Genomic DNA, 14,595 nt, shown 5'->3' on the forward strand with positions numbered 1-14,595 from the left:
ACGGGTCGATTCACGGTCGAGTAGCTGGACTGTTGTCAAGCTCAGGTCAGCAGCTTTCGGAACGCGTATGCAGCTTGCACGAGTGGACGTGGAAAAGGGAAGGCAAACAACGGCAAACGCACCAAAATGTCCTCTTGCGGCGCAAAGGACATTGGATGGACCCTCTGGACCTGGGGCCTTGTCAGGCGAGTGGTGATTCGGAAATCTGCAAGAGAACAGACGGCCGCCGACCAGGGGATGGACAAGGATGGACAAGGATGGTCGATTTCACCAATTTCCCGGCACGAGGTGCGACGTCCCCGGCGCCTGTCTCCCCGTCCAATGGCAGCCACCAAAGCACCGCCGGCTGCTGACATAACGCCCCTACCGAGGCCTCCTTTGGGCCTCGCCTAATTCTAGCGCCAACAGTCAGCAACGGTTCCTGCATGTCTCGACTTTGTTTCTCCCTAACTCCACTGTCGAATGAGGGGCAGGAAGAAGGCAAAGGACAGGGAAAGATAGGCAAGAAACAGACGGCGTCTTTGCTGCTGCCCAATGTTGGCTAGGGATGTGACGAAGGTGCCAGAACAGACGGACCAGCTGTGCTGTCACCTGCTAATCATAACGTAGGATGGCGTGGATGGAGAGATGAACATCGGCTTACCTGTCCTCCCATCATTTGTGTTTTTTTAAGTATGTTTTTCTCCTTTTCTGTTGGTTTTAGTTTTGGGGGGGCCTTTCTATTTTTCTTGACTTTTTGTCGTTTTTTCCCTGCTCGTACCGCCGTACCGCCGAGACCCTGGGGAAGGATACTCTGGGGGAGGATACTCTGCTTGATCGAATGTAAGCATTTTGGATCGATTGAAACCTAAGATGAGGGGAGAAGCCGGTTTCAAAGCTGCGAAACCTCCGCGGCAGTCGGCAAGCCTAGACGACTGAACCCGTACACCAAGGAAGCCCCTGGTCCCTTCAGTCTGGAATTGAGGCCGTCCAGTAACAGCAAGACTTTCGTCCCGTCCCTGAGAAGCTTCAGGGATGGCAGGGACTTTCCGCCGGCGAATGGATATCGGAACATCTGAGTTAGATCGTCGGATCTTGTGTCAGGCTATTCGATCCGTGGTCCGATGCCGTTTGCCTTCGTTTCGAGCCGCGACATCGGACGCCGTGGGGCTTGTCAAAGTCGACTAACGAATCAAATTGGATGACATTCTAGGGATGGGAGTAAGGAGATGGGACTGGGATAACTTGCAGATGCTCCCGCCGCCCTCCTCCTCGGCTCTCAAATCACCTTACCGACACTCAGCCAGGGGCCTGGTCATAGCCCGGGTCCCCGGGATAAAGCTCCATCATCGTTGGCTGCGCTACCCGCAGCCAGGCGTTCTTCGATGACTGACCACGGCAGTCTTTGAGCATGACGCACCGGTTGCAGGTGCGAGAACCCGCACGAGCACCGATGTGTTGGAAGAGGTAAGGGTAAGAGCCCCTAAAAAAGGATGGAATAACGAGCATTAAGAACGCCGATTCAACACCAGGGCACCCGCAATCGTGGAAGCGGGCAAGGGCCTAGGAACAGCTTCCATGCCCTTGCCTGCTGCGATTGTCTGGGTCCTCCTCTTCACTCGGGACGGTTCTCGCTATGGTTTCCATCCCAACAGGCAACCGATTGCTCCTCATCACTTGGTGCTACCTAAATTTGGTCCTTTCATGAGGTGATGCAAGCTTCTGGGTGATACAGTCTGTTAAGACGACTGTTACCCACTTACCTTCTACCGGTCCCATCATATAGCCATCTCAAATGATGTCATCCAAAAGGAAGACAGGACGATTTGGTGACTAGCCGTTGAATATCAAAAAAGGTGGACGAGAAGACGTGGAATATCTCAAAACGATATGAGATGATGAGAAAATGGGCCATCTAGAACTCAAAGCATCAACGAACCTCCGATAAATGACTAAAACAGCACCAATGGGCGGAAAGCCGGTATCAGCAGAAACTTGCAACAGTGGAAAGAAGATCAAACCGATGCGTTTTTCACACCAGATGACAAGACCAAAGAGTCGAACAAGTTCCGGATGGAAGGCTGTACTCGATCGTCTACTTGTCTCCCGAAGCTTCGAAGAACAAAGAGAAAGAACATGCTACTGACTTCTCTCGAAACGCCTGACGGCATCACAGCGCGGGCTATATTACAACATGGAGCACTCATTCCGTTTAGACCGTCGGCCTAGAATGAAGCGACGCATGAATAATAGGAAGAAAAGGGGAGGACGTTCTCATTCCGATTCAATATAGCCTGTCCTTGTCATCAAGGTTCTTCACACAGAATGGTTCAGTCGAGGCTCGATAGTAAACAACAACGATACGGGGTACCATAAGCTGATGACTGGATATTGGAAGCATGCAGCGGCATAAACATCCCCTGGTGACGGATACATAACTCTAATCTCACTAGCAAAAGGATTGCGTTTCAGAAAGAAGACGAAATATGCTCATTGAATTCCATAGGGGTATCATAGACGATCAGGCAAAGCCCCGTCTAGTTACGTTTGCGTCAGACTGCTTCCTCCTTTCGTAAACAGCAAAACTCCTTCATAACCTTGCAACATTTCATACCAGAAAGAATAGCGTGTAAATAGCGACTTGTGGGCAGGCATTAGACATTATCCCGCTGCAAGAAACAACTTTCCACCGAGTATCCGACCCACAAACGTTGCCTTGTCGCATGGGAGACCTTCGATGCAATCGCCTCGTGCAAAGTGTGCGGATGACAGTGGAACTATCGGCCCGGTCCGCGGCTGAATCTCCCATTCATCGACGTAGGCAAGGTGGCCTTGACCGAGTCGAGTTTGAATAGGCTCTATCCGCGAGTTCCGGAGGCGCAGCAAAGGAGGTTTGGATGGCATCGGGATAGGTGTCGTAGTGTCGGGCTGAAGTTCATGGCAACGAATTAATTAATTGAGAAAACGTCGCATCATGGATGGTGCGAGGAGCAGATGATCTTCGTAAAGCGTTCAGGAGGGTGCCCGCGAGTGGATCGTGTTCTCGTCAATGACTTTGGCTTCGACTAGGATCGGCCAAAAGAGAGATGAAATCTGCATCTCCAAAGTCTATCAGACAGCAAATTAGCGACGATGAGCATGGAGACTTGGCCTGCGGCGCCTTCAGGAGCCATCTCAGGGACAGTCGCCTACCTCGGCTTCAAGGACGCGGGATCGCGGGATCCAGCATCTTTCCAGCTTTTGACCGTGTGAATGTGTGAGACCGCTCAGCTCGAGCTAAAGGAGGGAAGGCTGCCGGACTGGAGCTGCGGGACACCATTCCTCACCACCACGGAGCCGGTTCCGGAGGACGTCCGCTCGCCAGGGGACGTGATGTTGAGGGGGGTGGTGTACGGTATCTGCGCCGCGGCCATCAGGCGCTGGGTGTGCTCGTACATGAAGAGGGTGTAAGCGTCCATGCTACCCGAGAACTGCGGGGTCGACGTGGAAGTGGTCGATGTCGAAGTAGTCGAGGTTGACGAGTTCGTGGTGGTGGAAGTGGGACGGGGGATTTGCGAAGACATCATGGAAGTTTGTCAGTGAGTTTAAACCGTTTAGGGGCAGCGTACGGATGTGGCACGATCGAGTCACGGCGAGATGGCCCTGGATAGGTATTTATAAATGCAGATCTCCTTTTCCCGCAAACCCCGTCCTGCCCGTGTGCCACACCGGCCGCCGCCCTTTTCAATGATCACTCCACTGCCAGATTGAAACCTTGTCCAACTTTCCAATCTCCAGGGAACCTCTGAAAAACCTGATCCGGCGCAGGCAAAGGATGAGGGGGTGACCAGCGCCCAATAACCGCATGCATGTTCCCTGTCCAGTGTCACGCGGGGACCCTCTGGCAAAGGGGAAAAACTAGGCCGTCTGCGCCATGGTCCATCCCCCTCCCTTCAGGCCGGGTCATCGTCTGCGTTCCCGCCCTCTTCCCTCTCCTTTTCGCATGAAAACCGGCCTGTCAAGTGTCCGGCATTTGCAGTCAGGGTCCATTGCTATGCCCCTTGGAGTCTTAAACCGTTGGATTGATCGCCGTAATACCTTAATTGTGGCTGTATTCGTCCCATGTGTTCCATCAGTGACCCCTGTTTTCTATTCTGGTTCCTTGGACCCCCTTTCCCCGGGCGCAGTAAGGCCTGCGAAGCCGCATTAGCCAACGCTGATTGATGCGTGTGGTCACTCGTGCCCATACAGAAAGTCGGTTCCGAAGAGCAACCCGGGCAACGCAACTTTGCTCAGTTCTTGCGGGCGGAGCCGCGACGACCACGTCAGTCAATGCCCAGCGATTCTTAAAGAACAAGCGGGGACTGCTGGCATCTCACTGCTTCTGATGGGCAAGGGGCCATGTGACGAACACGATGTCATCATCATGCGCACGTCACCACTTTTCTATAAAACACAGCCGTACGGACAGTAACCAGACCGTCGGCCACATCCGTACCTCGGGAACTGGATCGGGGTAAACAATCATCACAACATTGTCAATAAACCAGCTGAAGCATAATCAGCTGCGAGTCCTAACATTTGATCGATCTGCTGTTCGCGGTCAGCGTAGAGTTGATTAACGGACCATTTCCTCCTGGAGGCCGCAGCCCAAATGGAAAAGAAACTCCGACGCATGCCCGGCAGGCAGGGCCCCGGCTAGATCGGATCTCCTCACAATCAGCTGCAAGTTTATTGAACCCCTGGACGGCTCGCTCACGGGCCAACGGAGCCAGTCCCGTGCCGCCAACACATTTGACACCAGAGGAGAGAGACTTCGATTCGGGCGACTACGCACTGCAGAACGCTCAGGAAGCATATGATCCGACATTGAATGCGTCCAGATCGGAGTAGAACGTCCTCTGTGAAAGAGCATATCACATACGGCGGCGCCTGTGCCGCCTACGAATACCTAGTGCTAGGACCGTAGCAACGTCGGAGATAACGCTGACCAGAGTCCCTCAAGGAGAATAAGCGGGCTGAGCCACCCAAGCCACCTTCGGCCGGACTTGGAAGAGGAGAAGACCAAGGCAGGTTTAAAGACATGGCCCAGGCTCAGAAAATCTCGGTTCGTGAGGTCGAGAAATCGTAAATGGTTCATTCATTTCACTCGACCAGCATTCTAGCAAGTCAGACACCCGATGGCAGACATTGGAGGTGTCTATTGCGACCCTACGCATCCGATCGTGGGCCACCCATAATGAAATTGCGCCGAACCTGCGGTTGGAAAACTGGGCAAATACGTGGCAGCACTGACTACGTCACCATCAAATCTTGTTGAAGGTCGAAGGTGGGTGAATAGCAGTGTTTAGAGAACAAGATTGAATGAGCAAAGACTGGGTATCACCGCTGTAAGTACTGTCATTCGTGACTGCGCATCGCCGATACCTACTACTTTTGGATGTTTATCAGTTGTGATGATCTACCAGGATAATAGCGACGACGGTGATTTCGTACGGCTTTTGATCTGACGCTGTCATAACATAACTGTCAAACAACACCTTTGCTGTTAAAATCGTAGTGAACACCACGCCTACCAATGTTGATATTAGCCATTTCCCACCATGGCTAGGAACCTTACTCGAAGCCATCAACTCGCTCGAATTATTGCAAGTAGTCCATTGTTCAATGACGTTCTTAGGCATCAGCGAAGAGGGCAGCGATCCACGGCCAAACTAGGGGTCGAGGCAGATCAGTGTACAGCGGGGAAGGGGAGCACCCTGAACACAATGTTACAGAAACCACTAAGTCCCTGTATCCGGTTCCAGTCTCCCAAGATCGAAGGGCTGTCCAAATCACTTGATTCGTCGATTGGGACAGCCCTGGGAATCTGGCATCCGTGGGGACACCAATGAGCAAGGAATCGGCTCCAAAAACCTGTTCTTCGTTATTGACTGGCCTGACTTCTTTCCTTTACCCAGATCATGCACAATAATGCGGCACTTACCCTGCTACTTGCGTACAGGCATTTTTTCAGCCCTGGTTTTCTTCGTACTCCATGCCTAACCGAATGAACAATTCCTACGATCAGGTACCTAGACGGGTCTCGGGAGGTTGGTAGTACTTACTTCGCGAGACCTTACTTGGCTCTATGATATGGAACTTGTCGCCAAGCTACTAGTGTGTACGTTGAGCGAACATCAATCAATTTCCAAATGACCAATAGTGCAGAAGCTTCTCTCAACCAATGTCAAACCTATCCTTCCCGACTTACCATCATGAGATCGCTGTGCTCAATTACTAGTGAAGCTTTGTACGACTCACGGTATGCCGTGCGGTTCAAACAAGACACGTTGCTTTCAGAGGCTAGACCAAAAGCCTGCAAAAGCCAACCAAGGTAAGTAGCTATGTACTCTGCCCAGTGCCTTGACTTGCTGACACTGCCCATTGGCACCTTGGGATTTGATCCTATTAGGCCAAGAATACAGCGCCCTGAGCCGGTAGAATACTCACAACAAAGTATCTTAAAAAATTTCCCAAGTAGCTCTGTATGAAAAGCAGTAATTCGTAATGCTCTTTAAGTTGGAAAGGGCTTCAAGCCAGGATCGCTTCTCGATATCATCCATCATCTTAGAACTCTCGAGTGCTGATTATGTCATAACACGAGTATGCCCTTGACGTTGCGATTTTACAACATCACATCACCTATATGGCATACACCGATTCCTCAAGGGGATGAATTTCACTTCCTGAGGTTATGGACGTTGATATTGCCCGTCTTTAGGACGTGAGCTTTGCGATAAGACTCCATTGATGCAAGAGGTACTCGAGCAGGACTCCAAGCTACTTTCCTCTCTACGGGGGTTATGATTTGAACTTATGCAAGCCACGTCCCTTTCCAAAATCTCATACCACGAAAATTCCATTGAATCTCCAACCTCCTCCGCCCTCAGGAAACTGTTTGTCAAACATAACTCCAACAAACGCCATGAGAACCGCAGCATATCTGAGAGTTGGTATAAAGACCTGCTCGAGTCGATCTACGCAGCCAACCATGAGAAGTCCAAAAGCAAAGACGAAGCCTCTGGCTACCCCAAGTTTGAGATAAAGCTCACGATTCAGCACCAGCAACCACATCGGGCCGACAAGAAAAGCGCTGCGGACCACTGCCCCAATCATCTTCCACCACAAGTTGCGCCGTAGCACTGCCTTGGCCGATGTATTCCGCGTTCCACCAAGAGGTTCCGGGTTCTCTTCATTGATCCAAGGACCAGAAGGAAAGGCGTCAAGTTCCATATCTTCATATGTCCTACGGGGCCGGTTGGTAATTTCTCCAGGCCCTACGCGATTCTTCCTCATCACCTTATCGAGGACATAGCTGTCTTCGTATCGCCCACTAGACGCAATGAAGAAGTCAAACAGTTGCTGGGAGATTTTCGTCATGTATACATAACCCTGTACGACGTCTGCTTTTGTTTGGGCCCACGGCGTCGGTCAAGGGCATTGCCTTTGGTCATTTGAATAAGAGCGATAGGTGCATGGGTCTCTAATAGCATACTAAAATTTGTCAGCAAGCCTGGCAAGACTCTACCGTTCCTAGCAATTTCCTGGGCTTCTATATGACTACCTTTTGCTTACATATCCACCTCCATGTCCACGAGGCTGACTTGTACAGCTTCCAGGTACATTTGCTGCATCTCTACGATGTTGACACGGTGGCCCCAGTCACCCATTTGTAACTTATTCAGCACGCGGTATATCTTGTGTAGTATTGGCGGTTTACTAGACACCAGACTGTCAAAAATCTGATGGAGTTTGCTGCCGATCTCCCAAGCAAGTCCACTCGTTTGCCCGGCATCATTGTCTTCTGTGGAAGTAGGGGAGGTCAGGTCCCTGAGATTGATAGACAGATATGCCTTCAGGTGACTGGTATGTAGGTTGCGCTGTTTCCAGGAGAATTATGATTGCGCCTTGGACTTTCGTGGTTTCCTCACAATCATTGATCGTGTCTTTGCTTTGTAGCGCAGGTGACTGCATCGTCACTCAATTCTAAACGAGCCTTGAGCGAATCCTTTTAAAGTGGATTATGTGCGAGTTGAATGCTTTGGTATGAGGAATTGTCAGCCAGGGTTGTACTCACAGCTGTGCGGCGGGGCTGTCGTCATTTGGATGAGAAATGATGAGCAATAATCGGGCACCCAGGATAGCTACTGCGCCACCACCCTGCGTTATCAATGTTGAACCTCACGTAGATGTGCTATGCTATATGATCGCTGTTATAACATGATGATGTCTTTTGGGATGGAGTGTAAGCCAGGCTGGCCAGTAATAGCGCGGTCCCATGCGCCGCCGCCAAGTTGTGCAAAGCTCACCTGGATTTCTAATGAAGCCTGACTGCTTGTGCATACAGCCTACTTCTGGTAGATGTCGGGACCGCAACAGTGAATGCCACTGGAAGCATTTGCCTGTTTTACAGTTCTTTCTTTCTAATAAAATCGACTTCCTCCCACCTTGAGCCCACTGATCTGAACTTTTTCTATCCCCGAAATGTCCCAATACTGAATCCTTCAGCTTCTCGAAGGGCTTGGACACTAGATTACAAGCTTTATTAAGCTTAGTGTCTGCACTTAAATTTGGATTCGTTCAAGACAAAAAGCCCTAAGTAACATGAAGTCAACACTAGATGCTACGAAGGTGGCTTTGCGTTGGTAAAGATAGCAGAGCTGATTCCAAATTGCAGGCCGAGACAGAATGCCAAAACGTCACTACGCCGCCATCCTCGAACTATAATCTCGAGTTTCAAATGTTTGGACCATCCGATCGAGGCAGAAGGTTGATGATCGTCTACGACTCTGAGAGACACTGTACATCACAGATCAGATACATCAACAGCCACACAGGTGCCTCGACAAGATCAAGAGAGAAGTTAGTCCATGGCCAGATTAGATGGCAGATAATTTTCGATGGGCTTGGCGTGCAAGACATCGAACCAATAGGCTCTGGTCATAGAGCAACACACTATCACATTTTGTTCCGAGCCCAGATGCAGAAATAACAACGAGGAAATGCCTGGGACTTCCAGATACCTCGATTCAACTCAGCCAAGATCAGACATGGTGGTCGGTCATCGTGAAATCCATTTTCACGGAGTTTGAACTGGATGAGAAGGAGTTTGATGATGTTGAGCAAGCCTCAACTTCCAGTTGAGAGTGCTCCAGAACTTCGGAAAGACAACAGCTCGACGCGAAATGAGTGTATTCCCACCGATAGCAACCGCACCTAGAGTAGTAGAAAACGCGGGAGCTATGCCCGGAGCAATCGCACCCAGGGCAACCGCAACTCGAGGAACCGGAACCAGAGTAACCATAATGAGAGCGGTAGAAGTGAGAGCTGTCTAGAGAAGCCTTGTCTAGAGTATTTGTGCCCGTGGAAAGAGATCGAAGGACGGAGAAAGTTAGTTTTACTAGAAGTCTGTTGGGATGTATAGGTCTGTGATTATGACTAATTACTGTTAAACGTCGTCTCAGATAAGGTAGTAGATTCATCACTCTCTACTTCTTTGACGTCTTGAAAACTCAAGAATACCTTGAGACTGTTGATGGACCGCGTGAGCCTTCTATTTAATTAAAAGCACTAATCACCATCAACAAAGTTGTCTCCCTGAGACAAGTAGCTGCCAGCCTGTGCCGTGTGCGGGGAAGTTGAAAGGCCGACTAAGTAGGTGGAACGAACTCCTCCATCATTGGTCGCTAGAAGTTAATCACTGTTGGTTTACGTATCACAGGAATGATTGTTCGAGTCGAACCGTGGTGACGAAGGGTCAATTAACTGTATATTGATCTCTGCGTGAAATGGAAAAGAGAGGTTCCAACCGGAGGTTAGACCGTCAGTTGAACGCTGATATAGAGACCCTCAGATGGCCCCTGCGCTAGCGCTGACTCGAGGTCGAATTGGGCTTCCAATCCGACAATCACAGCTCGTTCATAGGTGCTATTGGTAATTATGCAGGTCTGACAAGAATCAAAATGCAAAGCCGCGGGTAGTATTTCGACCTTCAAGAAGGAGAATAGACTACGTGCCATTCGCGGAAATTGATGAGGGAGAAGATTGAAAATGATGGTTGGCGCACCTGAAGTTCCTTGACATCAATCAGTTGGAGGAATTACTTTGGGAGCTCCTGGACGAAGCAAATCATGTAACGCACTGTTGAAGCCGGACGAGGAGTATCAAGATCTTTCTCTTTCCCGGATTCTCAGACTCTGGTTTCTCATCTTACAAGAAAAAAGATTATTCTCACAGTTATCTCATCTATCCTCGGCCAATCAACCTATGCCGCGCCTGGGTACGTAAGTTGTGACTCTCACTGAAACCCTGGATCTAGATCTGGTGTCTGCTGGGTGATGCTCCCGAAATCGTGGCGGAACTATCAAAGTTATCGACTCATTCGAGTTCCGCTGACATGTTGCTGACGAGTTGCGGGCCACATTTGCAGTGGACTCCATACTGTTCCCAGTCCCCGCCTCCCCGGCATATTACGCGGACTCCGAGGGCAAAAAGAGATGTTTAGAAGCGTCCGATTGCTGATCGCCAGGTCCGGGTGGAGGACGCGGCAGGGATTTGAGTCGCAAACCCATGATAGGGACGGAGACCCCCTCCCTCTCACCAATGACACCCGTCTCTCGACTGGAGAACTGCCGATGTCAACGTTGAAGGATGTGGAGTTCTGCCCAGCAACTTCTGATGAAAGGCGAACCGTGCAACGTCTTATTTCCTGTTCTGGCAACGTAGAGGCGCGACGCTGGTGGAGCATCGATCCATCGATCATTGATAGAAGTCATTCATGAGTTGGGATTGCCAGGATGTCGAAAATTTTTTTGGCGAAGAAGCCCCCCGAGTTCTGGAAGACTTCCGTGACATAAAGACTCCTCGCTGGTGTTGAAAAGCGGTTGCTGAGCCACTTCTGTCAACTCCAGTCAGTTGGTTCTGTCAGCAGCCTGTCATCATGATGTACAACGCAAAGTTCGTGGCCACCTTTGCTGCTCTCCTCGCCTCGGCGAGCGCAGGTCCCAGCGTACAACTCGACAACGGTCTCACGGTGCAAGGCCGGATCGCCCCTGATGCCTCCAATGTTGCGGAGTTCCTTGGCATCCCCTATGCCGCGCCGCCTCTCGACGACTTGCGCTGGGAACCCCCTCAGACCTACGTCGTTCCCCAGTCGAGCAGTCCTTTTGCCAATAGAACTGTCCTCAACGCCACGGCACTGCCGCCTTCGTGCTGGCAGTACATCTCCATTCACCCAGCCATCCAGCGCGTCGACGTGCCCGAGTTCATGATTGGCGATGCCGGCATGGATGAAGACTGCCTTACCGCCAGCGTGTGGGCCCCCGCCGGCGCCGTTCCCGCCACCGGTGGGCAGCAGACTTCCGGGGAGGGACTCCCGGTAATCATCTGGTTCTATGGCGGCGGCTTCGAGACGGGCGGCACCGACGTGCCTTACCAGATGCCACAGAACTGGATCCAACGCTCGCAATCGCACATCTTCGTCACTTTCAACTACCGCATGAAGCTCTTTGGTTTCCCCAGCTCGGCCGCGCTTAAGGAGCAGAACCTCGGGCTGATGGACCAGCGCTTCGCCGTTGAGTGGATCCGTGACAACGTCGCCAAGTTCGGCGGCGACCCGGAGCGCATGACCATCTGGGGCCAATCGGCTGGTTCCGTCGCCGTGGACTACTACAACTTCGCATACGCCGAGGACCCCATCGTCAGAGGCCTCATCATGGATTCTGGCACGGCGCATCTGGACCAGCTGATGAACCACGACGAGAGCCACTCCAACTTTACGTTTGTCGCGCAACAGTTAGGATGCGGAAACCTGACGGACGCCGAGGCTGAGTTGGCATGCATGCGCAAGATTCCCGCTGAGAAGCTTGAGAACTTTGTGGCTACTTACAAGGATTCCGAGGTTACGCCTACCATTGGTTTCTCTCCTCAGGTTGATGGCAAGATTGTTTTTGCCAACTACACTGAGAAGGCTGCGCTTGGCGAATTTTCCGATCTTGTAAGTTAACTCTTAGTAGACGAGCAAGTATAGTGATTTACTAACGATTCAAAGCCCGCTATCATTGGTTTCAACGCCGCGGAGGGCCTATTCCTGGCTCCCTACGATGCTGAGAATGGTCCTGACCCGGCCGTTGCAGACGCCTTGTCCTACCAATATTTCTGGTGCCCAACAACCAAGACCACTAAGTGAGAATTCCCTTTGTCGCTGCGAAGAAAATCCTGCTGACGGAAACTAGTGAGCGTCTTGCCGCGGGGCGAACCACGTACCGCTACTACTACTCTGCCGTTTTCCACAACACCTCGCCGCGCCCGTGGATGGGTGCCTACCACGGCAGTGAACTTCCCCTGATCTTCGGCACGCACGCCAACTTCCGCGGCAACTCTACCGCCTTCGAATATGAGCTCAGTCACATCATGATGGATGCGTATGCCGCTTTTGTGAAGGACTCGACCGCGGGTCTGGATGCCATTGGGTGGCCTGTTTATACAGCCGAGGCTCGTTTGGTTCGTAGCTACGGCCAAAACAACAACGTTACCGTTGGCAAGCGCACCCTGTCTGATATTGAGGCTGAGTGTGCAAGCTTGGGATATTTGTAGATATTTCCTGCCGACGTAGTCTTCTACTCCGTAAGTAAGAAGGATCGAACTCACAACTTCGGCGCGCATTCGACTAATTGAAACACGAAAATGTACATAATTATTACACAATTGTTGAGACAGTCCTTGCCCTTGGTTTTATCTGTCAACTATGCTGAAGCTGTTAGTTTTTGATGCGGTCGAAACCTCCAGTAGGCCGTGGCTACTGAAGCCACTTTTGCTGTGTTCGAGGAGACAAGGAGAAGTAATTGGTTGGCTCGAATCGAAAACAGAAGCTTGGCATCCATGTTTCCAGATGTAGAGCCTTCTCCCAATTCAGTAGTTCCTCGCATAACCAACATACGACCTCTAATATTGGTCTTGTGTCGGATTGGAGGCCCAATTCGACCTCGAGTCAGCGCAAGCGCAGGGGCCATCTAAGGGCCTCTATTTCAGCTTTCAACTAACGGTCTAACCTCCGGTTAGACCCTCTCTTTTCCTCTGTACGCAGCGATCAATATACAGTCAATTGACCCATCGTCACCACGTTAGAACGACGGTCCGAACCCGATTACCCTGTGATACGGAAACCAACATCTTGACCTTCAGGCTATTTCCAGGGTCAGGGCCTAAAGCAAGACCGTGGTAAGTACATTTCTTCCATGAACTCAAGACGGAGTGGCCACATGGAGGCTGGGGTCTGAATAATATGACATTTGCCCAAGGTACTCATTGTTTTTACTTGAGCCTTTTTGACTCAGCCTCATGCATGTCTGAATCTAGTCGTTTTCCATTTCTCCAAGACCTTGCACAAGAGAGTGAGAACTTTCATAAAGGTCTTAGTTTAAATCGTTATGACAGCGATAAAGACCACCTTGCGAGTGGTAAGTCTTGAAAATAAATGCACCCCGCGACAGAATTTCAAAGAGCTCAAGCCTATTTGCACCAGTCAATTCACCATGGCCAACAGGTAGAACATTCACCAAACGCCCTGGATGTCTTTTTGTATCATCATCAGGTGAACAGTATCATGTCGAGCCGAGGAACCAAACTTCCTTCACTCTCTCGCCATCTCTTTCTCTTGCCCCTTTAGAGATCAGTTCTCCCCCCATTCATCCAGTCTGATATAACTTCAGATAGCTCCCGCCATCCCTAAGCATCTAGGCACTGTGACTTGAGACTATGCCTATAACCCTTCTTGTCTACGATGAAATTGAACAGCTCCTATAATCACTGTCTAATATGACTTTGAACAATCCCACCATCAATGTCAACTGAGGCCTTAGACAGCTCTCGCTATCATTTTTCGTTGAGGCTTTGGATAGCTCCCCATTTTCTACGGCTTTAATAGTTCCCGCCGTTTTATTTAACTCGGTTTTGAAAGCCCCCGCCATCTTTGTCAACTGGGGCTTTGGACAGCTCCCGCCGCCTCTATTAACATATCTTTTGGACGGCTGCCGCTACCCCTATCCAAGGTACTGCGGCTCTGATAGTTTCCGCAGTCTCTATCAACTCGGTTTTGACAGCTCCCGCCTTCACTGTCAACTGTGGCTTTGGACAGCTCACCAGCCGCATCATGAATCCTAAGGACGACTCATCATGCTTAGTCGTCGAGGGCTTTTCTGTTGTTTACCTTCCTCTTTCTCGACGCGACCCTCACCTTCCAGAAACCTCTTCCCTTCCTCAACAGCGATCATCGTCAACTTTGCGTCAACAATCAGCAGAAATATCACCACATCGCCACCACGCAGATTTACCATCGTAAGCCCCTGATGCTCTATCGTCTACTGAGTTTGGCAGAGAGATGTATTATTATCGAAGATGAAAATTACTGATCGTGAGAATCTATAGGATCATCGATATTCGCACCCTCGCAGTTGCTAGATCACCCCCGTCATCCACTCATCAACCTCATCAACCTCATCAACCTCATCAACCTCATCTCGTGAGTATCCATCCCTTCAGTCATTCATTTCCTCTGAACTTTCGCGATACTAATTTTATGCGTACAGGCACATCATG

General features: G+C 50.6%; 4 protein-coding genes across 4 annotated transcripts; 2 read left to right on the forward strand and 2 right to left on the reverse strand.

Moving 5' to 3' along the window:
- Positions 1–126: 126 nt before the first annotated feature.
- On the forward strand, positions 127–393 carry CORC01_03699 (uncharacterized protein; the record flags this gene model as incomplete). Its single annotated transcript, XM_022615348.1, has 1 exon — positions 127–393. One exon carries the CDS (start codon positions 127–129, stop codon positions 391–393), a length of 267 nt encoding a protein of 88 aa, XP_022478013.1.
- A 2,852-nt stretch (positions 394–3,245) lies between these two features.
- Positions 3,246–3,545, reverse strand: CORC01_03700 (uncharacterized protein; the record flags this gene model as incomplete). Its single annotated transcript, XM_022615349.1, has 1 exon — positions 3,246–3,545. The coding sequence occupies one exon, from the start codon at positions 3,543–3,545 to the stop codon at positions 3,246–3,248; it is 300 nt and encodes a 99-aa protein (XP_022478014.1).
- Positions 3,546–6,843: 3,298 nt separating this feature from the next.
- Positions 6,844–7,670, reverse strand: CORC01_03701 (uncharacterized protein; the record flags this gene model as incomplete). Its single annotated transcript, XM_022615350.1, has 2 exons — positions 6,844–7,333; positions 7,576–7,670. 2 exons carry the CDS (start codon positions 7,668–7,670, stop codon positions 6,844–6,846), a joined length of 585 nt encoding a protein of 194 aa, XP_022478015.1.
- Positions 7,671–10,939: 3,269 nt separating this feature from the next.
- On the forward strand, positions 10,940–12,594 carry CORC01_03702 (carboxylesterase; the record flags this gene model as incomplete). Its single annotated transcript, XM_022615351.1, has 3 exons — positions 10,940–11,995; positions 12,050–12,183; positions 12,234–12,594. The coding sequence occupies 3 exons, from the start codon at positions 10,940–10,942 to the stop codon at positions 12,592–12,594; spliced, it is 1,551 nt and encodes a 516-aa protein (XP_022478016.1).
- Between the last annotated feature and the right edge of the window lie 2,001 nt (positions 12,595–14,595).

The sequence above is a fragment of the Colletotrichum orchidophilum genome (assembly GCF_001831195.1).
Source record: "Colletotrichum orchidophilum strain IMI 309357 chromosome Unknown Scaffold_23.1, whole genome shotgun sequence".
NCBI classification, from domain to species: Eukaryota; Fungi; Ascomycota; class Sordariomycetes; order Glomerellales; family Glomerellaceae; genus Colletotrichum; species Colletotrichum orchidophilum.